The following is a 20,926-nucleotide window of genomic DNA, read 5'->3' on the forward strand; positions in this document are numbered from 1 at the left end:
TGAAACACCACATAACCACAACCTCACATACGTTTCCATATCTACTCACAACTATACATATCAACTCTAACTATTAAACAAACACTTTCACAACATTATAACAGTAACAATTTGTAACCGCACACAGATACAAGAACTTCTTGAAAACATACTTAATTACATATTGGAATGAAACTTATAGGATACATACTTATACACTTAATATACTTATACTCTTAGTAAAACAAAAAGGTTTTACTCTCTGTACTCGTAAGAAGGGGCCATGTCCCAGTCCCTGCTGGAGCCGTGGGAGGAAAGGGCAGGGTCTGTCCCAGGGCTCTCTGCAGGGCCTACTGGTGCACCGTGTCCAGCATTCCTGAGATGGGACAGATCCCTGTGCCAGGGAATGTGACCTCCAGAGCTCTGAGTGGAGCAGGGACAGTGCTGGCAGTGGGGACAGGCACTGGGGATGTTCTGTGCCCTCCATCTGGTGGGGCTGGCATGTCTCCAGCTGCTCCATCCCAGTTCCCTACCCACCCTAGGGTGACTTTATGATGTTTCTGTGCTGGTTTAGCACCAGTAGCAAAAACCAATTAGTTACTGGCTTTGAAACTGACAGCTTGATTGACCAATTAGAAAGATGACACTCCTCTGGGAACACACAGGCTTAAAAATCAGAAGAAGCCTGGGAAAATTTCTCTTCCTTCCAGTTTTCCAGCAGGAAACACCAGCCATGCAGCAGCCCAGGGGAAATAAGAAACGCAGTTTCTTTGCAGAAACTGCACTCACTCCTCCACATTCTGCTCCTGGACTGTGTTATCTGCAGCACGGACAGACAGCAGGACTGAGATGTCCTCTGCTTTTAGTTATGTTTTAGCTAGCCGAGGAAGATAAGCTCCCCAGATTGGTTTTTTTTTCCCTTTTTCTTGGAACTGTTTAAACCTGTCCTGGAATGAAAAACCAGAGAGACACCCAGGGCTCATGCCTGTGGCCCACAGGTGTAGCAAGAGCAGGATGTGTTATGGAATGAAGGTTGATCTATCCCAAACTGGGCCTCAGATTTGGGCCTGCAAGGCCTCAGATTTAGGCCCGTGTAGAAGTAGATAAACCGGTGGCGCAGTTAGAAATTAAGGTGTGTGCATGCTTTAGCTAGGACACTTAGGGTAGAAACACGGTTGCTGCCTTAAGCTAAGAGTGTTTGCATTCTTTCTCATGCTGAATGCCAATAGAAATGCACCTGCCACTGTAAACTATCTGACACGGTATAAAACCAGCCATTTCGGGAATAAAGAGGAGAACGTGTGTTACAATCACATTGATTCGACCGTACGTTGCTTTTGTTTCCAGCCCCATATAGATACCCTGGTTTCGTTCTGGCCCCCAAACAGGGACCCCTCTTCCTCTTTTTATTTTTGCTTTAATGCAGATTTTATTTGATTTTATTACACTTGAATGCGGATTTTATTCTGATTTTTAAATTTTTCATATGAATATGAATCTCACTTGGATAAAGTGAAACTCTCTGCCTTTTGGGTTTGCTCCGTGTGCAAAATTCAGACTGAATATTCAAACGGGCCACGAGCAGCTCTGAGCTTACAGAGCTGGGGTTGGAAGGCGTGTTTTCCTCTGCTTCGCCGGGATGGGAACAGAGACACGCAGTAGAAGGAAGAGGTAAGCAGCTGGCATGAGTGAAAGAAAGGAATTGAAAGGATGGAGAAAGATCTTCATGCAGCAGTGCAACTCTTAGCAACAATTGCCTCTAAAAAGAGTGAAAAGATAAAAGAAACTGATAGAGAACAGTTAACCATATGGGCTCAGAAAAAAGGAAAGCTAAACCAGCCATCGCTTCTTTTTAGCCATACAGAATGGAAGGAAATAGCTGAATTATTATGAGATTCTGATATTTCACAAGGAAAAGAAGCAAAGATTGCTTCAGAGTTAGGCGTGATTCGGAAAAAAGTGATAAATACCTTGCAAACATTTGCTGTGGAACGTAGAGCAGCCCAGGCTGCTGTTTTAGCCCTAGAGAGGGCAACCTTCCCACCCCTCTGATCTGGGGGTGTCTCTTTCCGAGCCAAAAAAGATGAAAAAAACATCTAAAGTGGCAAGATTTTTTGGTATAAATTCCACGCATCCCGTAAGAGGGAATGCAGCTCCAGTGTGCTCCTCCCTGCGTGAGGTTATGGATACAGCAAACAGCCACATGGGCCGATCTCAGGAAGTGCTCCCATCGGCTCCTGGAGAGAATGAGAGCAAACAGGAAACGCCCCAGTTGCCGAGCTCATGGTCGTGGTGAAAGATGAGGAGGCAGGGGGGGCCAAAGGCAGGGCCAAAGGTGGAGTGGGGTGTGCGCAAGTGATGCAGCAAGGAGACGGAGTTAAGGGGGGTGCAGAGAGTGGGGCGGTGCCAGCTCTGTCTTCACCGGAAGGGGGCCTGACGTCACCAGCACGTGTGACCAAAACAAACATGGCAGGCCCCATCCCAACTTCCGGAAACTCGGACCCGCTCTGATCCCACGCCCCTGCGCCCCCGCAGCCGTCACCAGCACAGCCCGTCACCCACCCACAGGCATCCCAGTGCTCTCTGCCAGAATCTGACTCCGAGGGAGAGGTTTCTGAGCCCAATGCTCGTTGCACACCCCGACCACCAGGAAAAATGCAACGGTCAGATTAATTACAACAAATAACAGCTAAACTCGCTGAGCTTTCTAATCGTCAGAGCCAATTAGAGCAACGAACAATTGCAGCATCCAGGATTTCTCCACAAAAAATACATAATCTGCCAGCTTTCCCTTCTCTGCAATCTAAGCAGGCAGTGCCGCCTGCTGCCCAGCAGATGGCGCTGCCTGCCAGCCAAACAGACCCAATTCAGAAACGCTGGGCTGGCGTTCTATGAGACTCAAGTTTGGATGGGGATTTTACAGCTGCAAATTCTATTGCTTGCCCAGTTTTAACTGAGCAAAATCAAGCCAAATGGCAACCACACAAATGGAAAGTTTTACAGTCTGCCACACAAACTGTAATAAATCATGGAATTAGATCCGAGGCATCTAAAAACATCATACAATACATTTTTACAGCTGATCTCCTTTGCCCAGCAGACTGTTCTAGCATTGCAATTCTGCTATTAACGCCTTTGCAATTTCTTATTTTCGAAAGAGAATGGAGACGTCTCACTACTGAAGAGGCAAATGTTATAAATGAAGAGGTCCCAAAAAATCCAAATTAAAATTTAGCACCAATTTTAATTAAGATGAATATAATTAAATAAAAAATTACATTCAAATAAAAATGTATTACATTCTTTATAAAAGTAATTTAACAGTGAATGGACCTGGTATCAATAAAGCATGAGCAAAAGGCTGGCTGGCCAGGCCCGGGTACCTGTGCAGGATTCAGGACCCTACCCCATGTACGAATCAAAGCCTATTTCATCTCTACTTTTATACTGTAGCCAACACCCCATCTCTTCCCATCTTTGATTGTCTCCTCCCAGTTTCCATTCTTGAAGTTTGCGTCACTTTCTTCATCGTGCATGCTCCAGTTGTTTTTGAGGGTCTTTGACTCCTTGTGGTGGTCGCAGGTGATGAAGGCTACTCCTCTTCCTTGTATGTCCTTTGTATGACCTTGCTAGTTATATATGTGTACCTAAATAGTTAAGTACCATTATAACAAAAAGCGAAATGAACATCTGGACATTTGGGCTTATCTCAATGTTCCTGGACTCTTCTCAATCCCTTTTTAGAATCTTCAAGGACACTACTCCCTAACTGTCCTTGGTCTCATGTCCTGTTCTCATAGTATTTTGCCAAGGAAAAAAAAAGTTTCTAACACTAGGGCTTTATCTATAGTTAGTTTCACTAATGTTTCTAATATTGATTAAGTGTACAGTTACAATTTTAACTAACCTATTGATACTTAGTAATATTAAGTGTATATTGTTACAATTTAGCACGAACCATGCTCATTCATTACACAAATAAGCACCAAACACTAGGAGACCCATTTTATGGTATGCAAGCAGTTATGCTGATAAGGCGGGGTCCTTACGCAACGACCAATGTGCAACTCACATTTCCGATTGAAATCCATCAGCTGTCTCAGGCATTGGCCCACAAAGCTCTGCTACTGATGCCAGACAAGAACAAGACCGCGTCGTGCTAATATTAAACAAGGGGCCATTGAACCATACGGCCACTTCATTGATCGCTTATCTGCAGCTTTGAAAGATGCCCCAGATTTACCTGCAGAATTGCAAGAACATCTATTTTGCTCCCTTGCCTTTGAGAATGCCAACTCACATACCAGGACTGTTTTAGCTTCCCTTCCCCAAGGCTGTGGAGTCGATGAGATGCTAGTAAAAGCTGCCAGAGCTGAACAAGACAATGAGACAGCAGCATTCACAGCAGCCATGCAAGATGCGATGGAGCAACGGGGACACATCATTGCAGCTGCATTGACAGGAGGCAACGTCAGCCATCCCAGCAGCAACAGAGAAGCCAGCAGTCATGATACATCACCAGGCAGTGAAGAAGAAGAAGAGACCGCAGACGATTTTGGGACTTTATATTCAGAACCTGTGTATGGTGAATGGCAGGGACCGAATCCTGTGCTTTTATCTTTTTGCTTTTAATAGCTGGAATCTTGGGGTTTTTCTGAGGGAATCAAATTGTGCTTTGCTTGTAACAGTGTATGCAAAAAGTAGCCAGCCGTGCCACAGACCCAGTTTGGATAGCTCAAAAGAAAAATAAAAGGGCAATTTGTAGCAAGAGCAGGATGTGTTATGGAGTGAAGGTTGAGCTATCCCAAACTGGGCCTCAGATTTGGGCCTGCAAGGCCTCAGATTTGGGCCTGTGTAGAAGTAGATAAACCGGTGGCGCAGTTAGAAATTAAATTAAGGTGTGTGCGTGCTTTAGCTAAGACACTTAGGGTAGAAACACGGTTGCTGCCTTAAGCTAAGATTGTTTGCGTTCTTTCTCACGCTGAATGCCAATAGAAATATACCTGCCACTGTAAACTATCTGACACTGTATAAAACCAGCCATTTCGGGAATGAAGAGGAGAACGTATGTTATAATCACATTGATTCGACCGTACGTTGCTTTTGTTTCCAGCCCCATATAGAGACCCTGGTTTCACACCGGGGCCTGGACCCAGGCATTTTCCAGTGCCAGAGGGACTGATAAGAGATGGAGCGAGCTGAGCTACACCCACAGCAAGGACTGTCTCAATTTTGCCATCTCCCTTCAGAACAGCAAGAGGTTTTATTGTTCCATATTATTCATTTTTTATGCTTGTGGCATTTTGTTTGTTAAATAAATAGGGTTTTTCCACTTTTTTCTAAGGATACTTTTTCCTGGACCAAGTGGGGCTTCTGGCAGTTTGGGTTTGCTTCCCAGAGGGACTGCATTTGGAGCTTTCTTCCCAAATTTGCCCTAAACCAGGACACTGCTCCATCCTGGAATCGGAACATTCCTCTAAGGAGCCTTTCTGCAGCACTGCCACAGCTCCAGTGATGCAGCCACAGCCCCCGTCTCCTTCCCCTGATTCCCAGGAAGGCATCAGCCATGACCCAAACAGGCAGAGGCCTCGGAGACTCCCCCAGGAGGCAGCTGGGCACCTGTCCCAGCGCCGGTGTGGGATGCAGAGTGTGGGGATCTGTGCTGTGCTCCTGTTCCCAGTTCCCTGGGACTAAAGGCTGAATGGGGCCCAAAGAAAGGAATGCAAAGAGGAGACCAAGAAGCAGCATCAGGAGTAGGGAGGAGATGCCCCCAGGGCTGTCCAGAGGTCATGGGGAGGAGAAGAACATGGAGCTGGGAAGGTTGTGCAGGTGGTTAGAGAGAAATTTTCAAGTATCAGACAACAGCAAGGCCTGTGAGATAGAAAGTCAAATCAACTTTCCCAGGCACTGGTCTGGGGAGCTGTGAGAAAGCTCAGTGAAAGAATTCAAAACAGTCTTTGCACCTGGTGTTGATTTGCAAAAGGTTGACAAAGGGGTGCCATTTATAATTAGCCAATGATGGTGAAGGATGTTAATTAAAGGACCAATGATGTCCAGCTGTATCAAAACATTCTATAAAACTGTGCTTTCTAATAAACCGTGCTATATGCCTTCTAAGATGATTTTAGTCTGTCGCTCATTCAGCCACCCCTAATGCAACAGCACCATGCACGGAGCTGGGGACATGGGAGAGGCACTGGAAGAAACTCTGAGGTCTCCCTGGATCCTTCTCCAGGTGAACATGACAAGCTCTCCCAGCCTGTGTCTAGAGCAGAGGGATGAAGAAGAAGGGGAGGAAGAAGAGAGCAAATGGAGGAAGGGAAACTAAGAGAAAAATTGGTCTTCTCAGACCTCCCCACCTGCCCTTCCATCCCCACCCCAGCTACTCCCAGCCAGGCACCTCAGACCTGTCCCCCTCCTTCACCAGCCCCAGAGTGTGCAGCAGACCGACCCCACTGGACAGTTTGTGCTGTGCTTTACAGTCACACCCCAACACCAGCAGCGCTCCTCGGGACCCCTGCAGAGTGTCAGAGACTGGAACAAGTTGATCAAAGTCCTTCGTTTTCTATCTTTAGCCACCAAAGTGCTGTGTAATTTTGAAATCTTGAGAATGCCTGCTCAGTATTTCTCATGCCAACCCCGAGTAAAGAAAGCTCAGTTTAGCCCCTTATATGTAAATGTTCTGGGGTGTTACACAGGGTCACTCCACCCTTAGTCCCGATTGCTGCAGCCTGGGAGAGCTGCTGCATCCCAGTGACACTGGAAGGCACCGCATCCACGAACTGTTGAGGTTGGGAAAGACCTTCAAGCTGTTTGTGCTTCTCCCTACAGCAGGGCCTGCAAGGAAGGAGGTTCCAGACAATCCCACTGAGGGAGACTTTGGCCAAGGGGTCCTGGCAGAGACAGGGAAAGGTGCAGGGAACAGTCTGGCCATACTGCAGAGGGAGCTGGGACAGGTGGCACAGGTGAGTGTAGCAGGTGAGGGACCCTGCACCCTCCTGATACCCCAGCCCAGGCCTGAGACCACCCACCCTTGCTGCACTGGGTCCTCTCCACTGCACCCATTTGTGGCACTGGATCTCCCCCACTCACTCCAGGAGCTCCACTGGGACATTCCCCATGCAGCCCAGGAAGTGACACCATGGCCAGGGGCACCTCCACTCCCAGTCTGTCTCCAGGAGCCAGCACAAATGCCCTCCCAGCCCAGCTGTCCCCAGTCCCTGGCACTCACCCCTTGCAGCACACGCTCACACAGCCCAGCTCTGGCTCCTGTCACTGGCTCTGGGTCTGCTTGGCCAGGGCTGGGCTGGGCAGAGTTTGGGCCCAATCCCCTTTTCTCCCACACGTTCCCAGCTGAGCAGAGCACAGAACCTCCCTGAGATCAACCTTCTCAGCCCTCTGTGTGTGTGACAGGCCAGCCTTGGTTCCCAGTGCTGCCTCCTTTGGCACCTGGCACTGACATTGGTTTCCCTGGATGTTGTGGTTTGGGGCTTCCTGCCCTCTCTGCTGTCCCTGCAGACAGTGAAGCTGCTCCTGGAGCAGAGACCCTGAATGCAGCAGAGCCTCTGCTGCCACAGCCCCTGCCCCAGAGCCACCCCCTGTCCCCTGCCTGTCTGCAGCACACAGAGCTTGAGTCACCCCCAGCTGTGGCTCCCCTGAACACAAAGGAGACACAGAGCAGTGAGGTCCAAATCAATTTTATTAGCTGCTGCAGAAGGTGCTGGCAGACAGGATTCTCCACATGGGGCATTCCAAAGGCTTTTACTCAGCAGTGAGGCCAAGGCAGGAGCAGCTTCTGCTGGGGCTGAGGGCTGGAGGGAAGGGCAGCAGCCCCAGGCACCTGAGCAGGAGCAGCTGCCCTGGACAGAGACACAGCACCTGAGAGACAGGGAGTGAAAGCAGTGCCTGAGCCCTGGGGTGGTTGTGTCACTGCTTTCCTGAGCCCAGAGGCACAACAGCTCCTGCTGGGAGAACAGCCCCACCTGATCCAGGAGGCTGCAATCAGGGAGGGAACGATGACACCCAAAAGCCAAGCAGAACAGCTTGCAGCCAGCATGGAGCTGGCCTCAGGTCCCACAGCCCTTTCTCTGAGCAGGACACCTCCTTGCTGCAGGATAAACTGTCTTTGGGGCACTGTCCCTTCTTGTCTCACAGCAGCTGATGCAAGGGGTGCTTGGAGTGCTGTCTTTGCTCTTTCCCTGGCCCTTGGGCTCAGGCTTGGCCACAAGGCTGATCACTCCAAGGAGGGGGTTTGGTTTGGGTCTAGGACAAAGCAGAGTGAAATGTTTATAGCAAGAAGGCAAGAGGATTCTGGCTTTGTCATGAAGTGAGGAAGTTGCTGAGGGATGGCTGAAGTAATGTGCCTGATTTCACCAAATTTGGGAGCAATTGGATACCATTGTCATCATTGGGCTTGAGAGTATCATCATTGGAACTGCATTTTGTGGAGAGTCTTAAAAAAAGTTCTTCTAAACTGCAAAGCTTTTGTGGTTCTTCCTTCCCATGGATGCGGCCTAACGCTTGTCCAGCTCGGACAGTGCTTCCTGCTTGGTAATTCTCTGCCACGCCTCAGGGATTTCTCCTCTTCCCTGAAATTTCTTGTTGTACAAAGCTTCCAGCTGTGTCCTGAAATGAGACACAAACCATTTCCAGTACGCCTGCGTGGAGGAATCAGGAAGAATTTTCCAAGTGGAAAGAGGAGGTCCAGCATTACGGTACGTCTTGTAGGGGAACCATTGGCTACCATCAAAAGTGAAAGTGCAGTCACTTGCAACACGGCTGGAACAAATACCAGTGCTCAGCTGGTCTGTCCCATACCACTTCCATCCTGTCACACCTTGTGGGCGATGGAAAATCACCTGATGGTCCCCATCATGTCCCTGCATGGTGTTTGTGCAGACAGCCCCACAAAAGGGACACTGTTCCCAGCACCCTGAAAAATGCTCTGCCAGGATGGTGTGAGGCTGCCTTGAAAATGAGCTCAGGTCAGCATCAGCAAATTCTTTCTTGAGCCTGTCCCTCAGCTCATCCAGAGCTTTTGCTATGACGCTGCTCAGGAACTCAATGTCTGTGACCTCCTGGTGCTCAAGGCCCTTCAGGTCACTTCTGGGCAAGCTGATCACCTCTGTCAGTTTCCTGCAAAACTCATCCAACCAAAGAGAGACTTTGTCTTCTCTGTCTTTTCTGTCTTTGACAATTTGGGTTGATAAAGAAACTGCTGACAGGATGTTTCGATAGAGAAGATTAAGGGAGGACTCTAAAAATTTCTGCAACCTCCTGCTGTCATCTAAACAGTAACTCTTCACTCTTGTCTCAATGTATTTCTGAAAAAAATCTTTTGGAAACTTAAGATACTGCTTGAAATATTCAAAATTTTCTTGTTCTGCCAGGTGTCTCAGTATGGAAACTTCCAGATTGGCTCTGTTGCCTCTGAAATCTGGGAATTTGCCCTGCATATCCTCAGCAATGTCTTTAGATGTCCTCTCATAGATCGCCCGGCGAAGAGCCAGTTCAATCTTGTTACAAAGGAAACCAGCAAAAGATGTGATTGAAGTGGCTCCTTGGCAAGAAATCTGGAAACATTGGAAGAAATCTTCTCTCTTGCTCCTCAGGTACACAACTGGGTCATTTGCCTTTTGGAATGCTTCATGCATGGCTTTAAACCTTTCTGCTGCCATTTTGCACAGATACAGAGACAAATCTGTGCTGTACTCCCTGTTAAAAGTACATTTTGCATTGCTGGGGACAGAGTTCACACCTTTTCTTACTTCATTGAGTATTTCATGAATAAAACTTCGACTGTAATCGCGTTTCTCCTGTTCTTTTTTATCAATGTTTGCCCTCACAGTCGCTATGATGTTTTCTGTGATGTCCTGCAACTTGCTCACACCATCATTGGCAATGCTCCTGGGATCTGAGATTAAGCCAAAATACTTTTTCTTTGTGATGTGTTTCTCTTTGTCAAAAGAAAATCCTCTCTCTTTGGGAAATGACCTGATCCGTTCATGGAAACCTGGCTCCTTAAAGTGCTCTAGAAGGACATCTTCAATTTCTGTATCGATATCCACCTGTTCTGGTGGACGAGCATCACGGGAGACTTCGGCAATCCACTGGTTCCAGACAAGAGTAAAGTTGTCCTCCAGTTCTCCCTCACTGAGGCTCTTCCCTTTCAGAGTCACAGCCACCTCCCTACTCCTTCTCAGGAGCTCATCTTCATATTCCAACTTCCTTGCATCCAGTTTCCTCTGCTCCTTCTGTAGCTCAATCAGATTCTCACATTTCTTTTTTGTTTCAAGAAGAAGAGTCTCTTTTAGTTCTTTCAGCTTCAGCTCTGTGCTTAATTTCCACTGCACCAATGTCTCACAGTCTTTGTCTTCCCTGAAATACTTTTCCACTTCTTTCTCAATGGCATCACTTGTCTCTTGCACCAGCCCTTCAAGCTCTTCTCGGGGGACGGTCTGCAAGTCCCCATTCCGAATTTTGTTGTCAAGTCTCCTCTGAATGTCTAAGATGTGACTCCTCAGCCTCCAGGTCCACTGACTAAAGGCACTTTCCAGTTTCCTGTAGGCAGCAATCTCCAGGGAATTCTTGAAGCTGAAAACAAAGTTTTCATTCAGCAAAGCATTCCAGAGGTCGCCAACACGATCTTTCAGGCTCGACAGCCTCAAAATGCTGCGCTTTGACTCCTTTTGGGTAGCCTGGAAGATTTTGCTCTTGAGTTGCTGGACATTCTGGCTGTAGGTGGGGTTGGGTGGTGCCATAGGGGGGTTTCCTTCCCACAAGTGAGCAAAGTAGTGAATGTGGGTGTTCACGTCAAAGCCAATGACATCGCTGAAGGAGGAGACGTCACAGAATTCCTGCTGAGCAGCTACCACGGTCATTTCATCCAGCTTTTCCTGCAAACGCCTTCGTCCTTCCATGTTCTTCTCCTTGGCAGTAATTTCTCCCACGTTTTGGTGGACAAAGAGACAGCTTGGGGAAAGATTGACTTTCTTCATCCTCAGGAAAGCCTGCACAGAGATCTGGAGAACATCTTGCATTTCAGATGGATTTTCTCCAAAGATATTGATCACAGTCAAGTTGCCAACACCAATGACAAAGGTGGCCAGCTCGTTGTCATGGTTCAGGGACTGTTTATTGGCCACCTCAATTGCACGAAGTCCCTCTGTGTCAACCACCAGCACAAAATCAAAGCCCAGGTCTTGCTGCAGCTCCTCGCCCACTGGGATGAGCTGCATAAAGGCTCCACGGGTGCATCTCCCCGCGCTGACGTTGAACTGCAGACCAAACATGGCATTCAGCAGGGTGGACTTGCCCGTGCTCTGGATGCCGAGCACAGAGAGCACAAACACTCGTTTGTCCCCCAGCCTCTCAATTAAGCTGTCAAAGATTGCTCCCACCCAGCGCAAGGGCAGGTAAGAAGCATCCCCATCCATCAGCTCCACAGGATATCCCATAACCATGAGCTCTGCTGCAATTTCTGGCAGTTTGACAAAACTGTAATTCTTTGTCTTCATTAATTCCAGAGCTTCATAAATCTGCCCTACCTCTCTCAGAAGGTGCTCCAGGCTGATGGATGAATCATTGATTTCATCAGAGAGGGCATCCAAGCGACTCAGCAGCTGAGCATTTTTACTGGTTTTTTCCTGGCTTTTCTTTCTTGCCAGGATTTCAGACCACAAGCTGTGATAGTCTCTCCTCAGTTCTTCAACTCGACCGCAGGACAGGTCACTCATAAAGACCTTCATCCACTGCAGGAAATATTTCTTGGTATCTGCTGGCTGGGTTTGGAGAAAAACAAGGAATGATTTCATCAGTGAGTTGAGGGGGAAAGCTTGCTCAAGTTGCTTTCTTCTTAGTTCTGCCTTCTCGTTTTCAATTTGGCTGCGATGGTGCTCAATGCTCTTGTTCCTCTTCTCCTGCAAGCGAGTGAGTTCTTTGTCCTTTTTGCACCACTGGTACCACAGTTTTCCTTGAAGCGGCAGCAGCTGGGATTTGATCTCAGACAGCTTCTCTTTCTTCAGAAGGTCCACCAGCTCCTTTGCCTTTGCTTTGGCTGTCACACACGCCGGTTGATCTGCATCCACTACGAATCCATGCTGGCGAGCTTTGTCCATGCAGGCATCCAGGCTGAAACGTGTATTAGACCCTTTCAGGAGATTCCCAATTGTCTTGGTCAGCTGTTCCATCAATTCTGCTTCATTTCTATTCTTGATCCCTATTGTTGTATTTTTACTGGCTTGTCCAGCTGCAATGTTCTCTTTTTCTGTGAGAAGACAAACCAAAGGCCTTTGTGATTGCCACAGGTCTTGCAGAAGCTTTTTCCCCCTACTGTCAATGTGTTCTAAATTGGACACAAGAGCCACATTGACAGAAGATATCTCCTGCAGGAACTGCAGCTGTGCTCCGTGATCCCTGGCGTCTCCATGCAGGTTACAGAAAGCCACGCAGCACTCAAAGGTGTCATCAGGGCTTCCACGGGGGCAGTACCAGGCGATCTCCACCACCCCTTCCATCAGCAAACGCTCCCTGGTGCTGCCTCTGCAGTGGCGGTGGAAGAAAGTGTCGTGTTTGCGTCTGCTCAGCAGAGCGTTCAGGAGCTGAGACTTGGAAGAGGAGGCCGAGCTGCCAATGCGGAAGAAGGACACGATGGGTGTCTGTGCCTGAACGATGAGTATGTTGTTATAAGTTTTTCCTCCGGCCTGCTTTCCTGACTTCTGCACCTCTTTCCAGCTCCTTTGGATTTGGCTGAGGGCGTAGAGCGGGAACTCAATGTGTGAAGTGCACGGGTTGGGCACCAGCAGAGGCAGGGCCAGTTGGCAGAACGCCAACTTGGTTGCAAGGGTCTGTCTCAGGAAGTCATCAGCACAATGGAAAATGGCCATCTGCAGGTCCATGGGGTGCACATGGCCATCCGTGCCTCCAAGTTCAGTGGCTGCTTCCTTCAGATTATCAAGAAAGTTTTCAAAGAAGTCTGATGGCTCATCCTTTTGCTCTGCAGTTTCTGACATGGGTGCAAGGCCTGGGCTGTTCTCATCCCAGCAAGTCAGGTACCTCAACCCATAATCGAGGGTTAACAACTTTTGCAAGAAGTATAACGGCAGTTCTGTGTCCTGGATGGGCTGGCTGTCCTGCAGAGATGTCTTGCAGATGGTGTGGAAATCTCCCATCCCCATTTTTCTTGGATAGCGACTTTCTAGTCCCAGGCGCTTGAGCAACTGGAGGAACTCCTTCTTTTCAGTGGTTTCATTTGCATTTGACTGGCTACTATCTAACTTTGATTGGGACTGACTGGGCAGCTCAGGTGTTGGAAAAGTGTCTTCCATGTCTCTGAGTATGTTCTGCATCCTCTCTTCATCCCATTTGTCATTCAAACACCCACTGATCAAGGAATGCAAGTTATGTTCCAGCTTCTCCCAGTCTTCGTCTCCTCTGTGCTTTTGAAGCAGATTCTTTATCCGTGTGGACCACGAACACTTCATGTGATCTTCCATGAAAACTAAACGCTCCCTCTTCTGCTCAGGGGACAGCTCTTGACTTTCTGGTGTCACAGTCAGACCCGTCAGCAGAAGGGAGGCCTCAGCTCTGTTGGCATCTTGCTCCTTCAGGTTCACGTACTCCTCATGTGCCGCTTCCATTTCCTTGGCCATGTACTGAATTTCTGGGTGTCCAAGGAGGTGCTGGAAAGTGCTGCTTTCCACCTGGTACCCTGTGCTGGTTGCAATCAAGAGCACCAACAGTTCCATCTCCTTCTGACCCTGTTCCTGGAGAGACTGGAGTAAGGAATAAATGGTGAGGCTGCTGGTCATGGTGGCTTCTATCTTTGCTTCATGAATGGCAGAAGCAGAGCTTCCTGGTGCGTAGGTGACAGCATGGATGTGCTCCTTCATTTGCTGCAGGGTTTTGATGAGCTCTCCAAGCTCTGAGACTTTGGGAGATCTGGGAAGTGGGTGCCCAGTCTGGAAGATCCATTGCATAATGAAGGAAGCCTCGGGGAAGTCCTTGACAGAGTAGATATGAGGATCCAGGAGGCTTCTCAACATGACCTTGATACAGCTGTTGTTTTCTGGAGGTGACTCCTGGCAGCTCCGCACGGTGTTCACCAGGAAGTCCTGCAGGGCTTTGTCTGACAGGCACACGTTGATCCACACACTGGGGTTCCTGGTTTTTGCATTCAGATCATCTTTTACCTCCATCAGCATGAGCAGCTTCCTTTCATCCACCGTCACCTCCCAGGTCTTCACAATCCCCAGGAAATCTCTGGCCTCTTGCACTGCACTTTCTATTTCCTTCCCAAAAATGGTGCCAATGCACTGACAGGTCAGCTCTTTGTATGCAGCCCTGAGTGCTCTGCTCATCTGACCGACAGACTTAAAATCCCCACTGTGATTGTACAGGATGACATCCCACACTGGGATCAGCTCAAAGCCACGGTCAATAAGGCACCACGTTCTGTTATCTGACATGAGCCCCATTTTCCACTGATGAAAAGAAGCTGAGTCTGGTGGGCCCCCTGTGTTTACCACGTTGAGCCGAATTGCTGTATGGGAACTCTCTCCAGCTCTCCCCAGGACAGAAGCCTGTGAGCTGGATTTAGAAACATCCAGGTCAGCCCCAGCACTGACCCCAAAGCCACCCCAGCTGGCCCCTACAAAAACGTTCAGTGCTTCAGACGTTTGTTGCTTCATCTCTTCCCTGTGCTCGGCTCGGAATCCTTCTGTCGACGCCTTCCACCAGAATATTCCCCCAAAGTGGAGCGGACCCTCGTTTATGTGGGACCCAAACCTGCTGAAGAACCTCTCACACCTATTCAGCAGAGGGGCCTTGTCTTCCTGAGTGACGCTCAAAAGCTGCTCCATGTCTTGCAGCTCCTGCAGAGCCGCATCCGAGAGGCGAAGCTGATGCCTTTGGAAGTAGCAGGAGGCCAGAGGGATGTACTGGTACATGCTGGTGCAAAAATAGCTCTGCTCAGAGCAGGATTGGTGGGTGTCCTGTGATTGTGAGGAGCTGCTGTAGTCTACACCTGCTCCCAGATGAACACACCAGAATGAGGCTTTGGCAGAAACACTCACACTGAAGCCCAGCTGCTCCATGGACTTGGTGAAAGTGGATTCTGCTGCAGAGGAGGAGAACTCCTTCCTCTCAAGCAGCGATCCCTGCTCCAGACCGGTGAGCTGGAATCCCTCAGGAACCCTGAGGAGCTGCTCTCGCTTTGCCAGCACATCTTCAGGTCTGCTGCTTCTGTAGATGCCCTGCAGGGCCAGTCCCCCCGATGCCCGCTGCAGCAGCTCTGTGTCAGGGATGCTCTCCATCGTGACTGCTGACAACTCCTGCTGCTCCAGCTGCTTCTGGATGCTCTCCAGCATATCTGCCAAGGGTTTCTTTGGTGGTGGCCAGAACTCTTTGGGAATCTCCATGGCTTGCCACAGAGTCTCTGCTTTCTCCCTCACAGCATCCTGGCTGTGACTGTGGCTGTTGAGCATTTCTGTCAGATCATTCAGGGCTTGTTTGGCCACTTCTTGTCTTTGCTTTGTCTTCTCCGAGTTTTTCTTTTGCAGCTCCTCACACATTTTGTCATTTGTTATTTTCATGAGTTTCTGGAGTGCCTTTTTCTCCCAGGGGTGCTGTACCTCACACTCCAGCCTGATGTAGTCTTTATATTCCAGATGTTGCAGGGCTTCTCTGCACTTGATTCCCACGATCTGCATCACCTTGGGCAGCCAGTATGCAGCATCCAGTCCTTCCTTCTCTAATTCCTCTGCCAGGAGCTGTGCCTTTGTATCCCCCTCTTGTGTGTCCTGCTGCAAAGCCATGTCTGTGGAGGAAGAGAAGAGACTTTCCCTGAGGTGCTGTCAGAGGCCCCAGCCTCCTGGCAGAGGCTCTGCAGCAGCTGCAACCCCGGGGGTTGCTCCTACCCCACTGGTGGAGCCCAGCCTGGGATGGCACAAGAGCCAGGGTCTCCTTCCAGCACTCTGGATTTTCCTGTTGCTTTCCTGTTTGGAGGATCAACCCTGAAGCTGAGGGTGTATCCCAGAGACAGCACAGACACACAGAGACACAAACACAGACACACAGATAGACACAGAGACACAAACACAGACACACGCAGACACATGCACACAGACGAAGTGGCACACACAGACACACACATGCGGCAAGAGGGTTATGAATTAAGGGGTGGTTGATTAGGAGTAGCAGTCTAGACAACGTATCTTGCTTAACTTTTACTGTGCCTGCTAAAGCAGAACGAAAAAAATGCATGGCTGTCACTGATAAGAAAGAAACTTCTTGCAGAAGCAGGATGAGAGAATGCAAGGCTGTGATAAGGAAGACTGCTAGGACCCTTAAACCAGCCAAGACCAGCCTTGAGTCTTGGACTGAGGCCATGAGACCAGAGACCGTGCGTGAAGAGGCAAGGTGAAGAGCTCAGACCTGAAGAAGACTTCTTATTTCATCCACCACACAACCACCAGACAACCACCAGAGAGCCCTGCACAAGCGCAGAAGGACTTTAAAGCTCATTATAGTATGAAGCAAAGCTAGGCAGAGCTAGGTAATGAATATGTGTAGGCAAATTGTAAAACTTAATGTATGTGTAATACTTTAGAGAATAAATAGAAGGTAAGTATTGCTAGAAGCACGCAGACTTAGGAGGAGCTATCCCCCATGCATCTCAGCACTGAATAAAAACACACCTACTTTAAAACTTTCACGAGTTGTAGAGTTTTTCTGTGTATCACACAGAGATACATGTGGACACACAAACATGAACACACACTAACACAGACAGACACACACAGACTCACTCAGTGACACAGCCTGCCCTGGACATGGTCCTGCCTTCACCACCACCCACATCCTCCCAGCAGAACTCCTCAATTCACAAGTGCAGACAGCCAGGGGCATTCCTGGCTCCCTGGAGCACTGACACAGCCCCGGTGCCCATCCAACAGCCCTGCCTGCATCCTGCACCCCCTGCACAGCCCCACGCCTGCCCTGGTCGCTGCCTGACCCAGCCTGCTGCTCCCAGCACCCGGAGGCAGCGCTCACACTCTCCCCATGGGCACCCCACACTTTTCAGACACACTCCCCCCATGCCCAGCACGGCCACACGGGCTCTGAGCTGTGCTCCTGCTCCAGCTGCCAGCACAGCCCCTCACTTGTCCCACCTTGTCCCTCCCCATAGCTGTGCCTGGGGCATCCTGGGAGCCCATCAGGAGTGACTGCAGACTTTGGGAGCCCAGTCAGAGCAGTGTCCTCTGTGACCTGCTCCTCGTTAGCACAGAGGGTCTCATCAGCCAAGTGCCCATTGGTGGCCATCTCAGGCACTGCTACCACAGAGCCACTGAGATTAAAATCTCTGGTGACAGGAGGAAAAGTGTCAGCAAACCTTCAGCCCTGGCCTTGAGGGAAGCAGATTTCAAGCTGCTCAGGACAAGTTACAGAGAGCCCCTGGGAAATACCTCTGGAAGGTGCTGGGGTCCTGTCTTGGGGATGGCTCTTATCCCAGAGCCAGTTTTGGTTTGGGTTTGGTTTGTGTCTGGAGTTGCCACAGTTCCCTCCCACCCTGACTCAGGAATATCACGATGGGTGAAGGGTGGCCCAGGATTCTGTGTGGGGTTGGGGGCCAGGAGCTGCTCTTTCTTCCAGCAGGGGTGAGCAACACAGGGGCCATGCAGCACAGTGGGTCTAACCTGAGATCCTGCTGCTCTATGGTTTTTTTCCTTTTTACCCTTCCACTTTTTTCCTGCTTCAGCACTGAGACCAGGGCTTGCCAACTTGCTTCTCTGCTCTTCTGCTGCTTGGGAGCCCAGAGCTGGTGCGTGCTGTGCTGAGACCTGGGAGCACCCCCACCCCCACCAGCCCCCACCTCAGGCCCAGCCATTGCCAGTGAGCTGTTGTTATAAATAACTTTGTAGTTATTTTCTTTCGCTATTATTGACTTCTGTAAATTATTTTGATATAATACAGTTGGTAATCTCTCTTTAACTGCTTTTGATATGATATAATTTTTCATTTTTTTATAGTTAATACCCTAATCCCTGTGTAGATTCTATATAATAGTGTGATAAATATATATTCTAGTTTAAGCTTTTGCAAAATATTAACATAGAGGATATGTCCTGTGTATTATAATGTTAACTTTTATAACATTGCACCCACCCTATCTGGCTGAGAGCCACCGGCGCCCCTGCTGGCTGTGCCCAGAAGTGCACCAAAGGGCGGTGCCTGACAGGTGAGACAAGGCTGGGATTGGGTTTCTGGCTTTGTTTGTTACTATTGCTGCTGTTGTTTGTTTCTTCTAGTAAATATATATTTTCTAGTTAATGCCAGTTATTCCTTTTCCTGTATCATTGCCTGAAAGACCCATAGTTTCAAAGTCATAATAATATGGAGAGAAGGGGGTCATATGCTCCATTCCAGGAAGCTTCCCACCTCCCTGGTGGACACCTGTCTTTTAAATCTGTACAGAGCCATCACTGATGGTCACGTTTAACTGAAGAACCCCAGAAGGACAAGGCAGTCATGGGTCACAGCCACTACAGACTCAAGAGGGAAAGTCCTGCTTGTCACCCAAAATTTCCTTCCACAACACATTAAACCATGGAGCTGATCAAGGACAACCAGTTAATGTGAGCTTTTTGGATTTCAGGAAAGCTTTTGATCCTGACTCTCCCAGGACATGGGTATATCCTTTCCAACTCAGGCCATTCCATCGTTCCATGATTCCCATTCTAATGGACCTGGTGCTTTCACTGGATACTGCCTTGAAACCTTTGAGATTTTTGACACTGTCACACAACCCTGAAAGTTGTCCCAGTCTCAGTTCACTTGGATGCTGCAGAGATTTATTCCTTGCAAAAAATCCTTCTGAGCATTCAGCTTCCACCCCATCAAGGCCACAACACTCTTACCAGCACAGGGACTTGGACTCAGGTATAGATGCGAGGGCTCCTGCACCCTTCCAGAGCCTTCAGGGGCAGCTTTCCCTCGGGAATCCCTGCAGATTTGGGCAATCTGAGCAAGGGCTCTGATTCCCCTCACCCACCTGACAGCAGATGCTCCTGTTGCTCCCAGCCTTGGATTTCCAGCAGACACCGGCAGCCGAGGGCCCCAGCTCAGGGGACACAGCACAGCGGCAGTGGCAGGCCTGGGGCACACAGCAGGATGTGGAGAAGAAGATGGGAAACACCTCAAGAACTCAGGAGGAAGAGCACCAGGAAGGAAAGGCCCAAAATGCTAAAGGAGAAGAGAAGAGAAGACAGTCAGGAGAAGGCAACACATGAGCAGCAAGGATTCATTCCAGGATGCACTGGAGGCCAACTCTCCTCCTCCACTAGGGAAGACAAAAGCAGGAAAAGCCACTGGTTTGAGATAAGGGCAGGTCAGCAGCAAAGGAAAGCTGGGCGTGCTGGCAGAGCACAGGAGGGACTTCAGACACCAATTGTTTTCTTTGGGCACATGTCCAGCTGCTCCCAGACCAGCAGAGCCCCAGTGCAGGATGGCTGCTCAGGAAGGGAACTGCTGGCTCAGGGTCACTGCTGCAGCTTGTCCACCTGAGCCACTTGTCCCAGCCCTGTCCCCTCCCAAATTCTCTCCCACTGGAGCACTGCCAGCACTGATTCAGTCTCAGGAGTCAGGGGCTGCCCTGGACAACATGAACTCCAGCCCAGCCACACCCTGAACCTGACCCCAGGCACCCTTGGCAGTCCCTGCACGGCTTCCCATTTTCCTCAGGAATAGGGAAAAAGCCCCATGTGACTGTGTCAGTGCCCGCAGAGAGGCACTAAGCACATTCAGGGCATAACTCGGGATCGAGTTCCTCCTGGCAATCAAACGAGGGAAGCAACAAGGCGGGTAGCAGGACCTGCCATGGGAATGCCTGCACCCCATTTCATGGGAACAGCCCGCCGAGAATGTTTTCCCCAGCCCTGCCCCAGAGAATGGGGCTCTGAGGGCGCTGGTGCCTTTGAGAGACTGTCCCAGGAACCAGAGCGCTCTGAGTGCTGACGTTGAGACTGTAAGAGAGTTGAATTTCACCCTCCCTGAATGGGGAGGAAAAGCAATGATCCCCCATCGCTCCTGCCTTCCGGGGAGCGCAGCCATCCGGCCCCGCCGCGGGGCTGGGGGTGCCCGGGCCGGGCAGGGCAGGGCCCGCCTGCGGGAGCGTTTCCCGGCCGGGCACGGGCTGGCGGCAGGGAAGGGGCTCCGCAAGGGATCTGTGCCCGGCCAGCCCCGCCGCCAGCTCTCGGGACAGGCTCTGCGCCTCTGCAGACTTCGCTCTGCCCCTCCATGCCCCCGCATCCCTCCTCCTTCCCTCGCCGCTCCGCTCCCACCCCTCTGACCCCGGCCCCCTCTCCCAGCTCAGCCCCCGCAGCGCACACGGCTCCCCCGAGCTCCCCCAAAGCGGCTGCCAGCAAAGGCGGCTTCCTGCAGCCCACGGAGGAGCAGACACTGCCCTCCCCTGCCCTCAGACCCCTCTTCTCCTGCCCTGCCATCTCCCCAGCCGTGCCAAAACAGCGGCAACAGGAGGCAGGAGAGCGACAAGATCCCGCTCGCTGCTGCTGCCGGCCCCGCAGCTCATCCCCAGGGCCCTACCTTCTTCCTTGGTGTCCCGCAGCTCCTGGGATGGGAGAAGCCCAGCACAGCCCCTCTTTATGTAGCCCTGACTCTCTGGTGGGTGCGGTTTCCCCTTTAATAGGGGCAGCGAAGTAATTCCCGTAAATCAGGCTTTTTAATGCAGCACTGTGTGAAAGTGAAACCAGACTTTCGGGGCCAGTTTATCTGAACTAGAGCCCAAATTTCCTCCCCAGCCGTGGTCTGAGTTCACTCACAGACAACTCTCAGCTCTTTGCACAGACCTTTGACCTTTTAAACTGCTGTGCTGGTACCTGGAGGGCAGGTGAGGCTCTCAGCCCTTCCTGGGGCTGCTGCTCCATCAGGAAAA

At 50.1% G+C, this 20,926-nt stretch overlaps 1 protein-coding gene across 2 annotated transcripts; it reads right to left on the reverse strand.

Annotated features, from left to right (window-relative positions):
- Positions 1 to 6,448: 6,448 nt before the first annotated feature.
- On the reverse strand, positions 6,449 to 20,697 carry LOC134564143 (interferon-induced very large GTPase 1-like). Of its 2 annotated transcripts, XM_063422809.1 has the most exons (3): positions 20,578 to 20,697; positions 19,028 to 19,218; positions 6,449 to 15,793 (listed from the first exon to the last, which is right to left on the reverse strand). In XM_063422809.1, the coding sequence occupies exon 3, from the start codon at positions 15,789 to 15,791 to the stop codon at positions 8,493 to 8,495; it is 7,299 nt and encodes a 2,432-aa protein (XP_063278879.1). In that variant the 5' UTR covers positions 15,792 to 15,793; positions 19,028 to 19,218; positions 20,578 to 20,697; the 3' UTR covers positions 6,449 to 8,492. The 2 variants fall into 2 exon arrangements, with proteins under 2 accessions (XP_063278879.1, XP_063278885.1); XM_063422815.1 differs by lacking the exons at positions 19,028 to 19,218; positions 20,578 to 20,697 and adding an exon at positions 18,894 to 19,020.
- Positions 20,698 to 20,926: the final 229 nt, after the last annotated feature.

The sequence above is a fragment of the Prinia subflava genome, chromosome 2 (assembly GCF_021018805.1).
Source record: "Prinia subflava isolate CZ2003 ecotype Zambia chromosome 2, Cam_Psub_1.2, whole genome shotgun sequence".
Classification (NCBI taxonomy): Eukaryota; Metazoa; Chordata; class Aves; order Passeriformes; family Cisticolidae; genus Prinia; species Prinia subflava.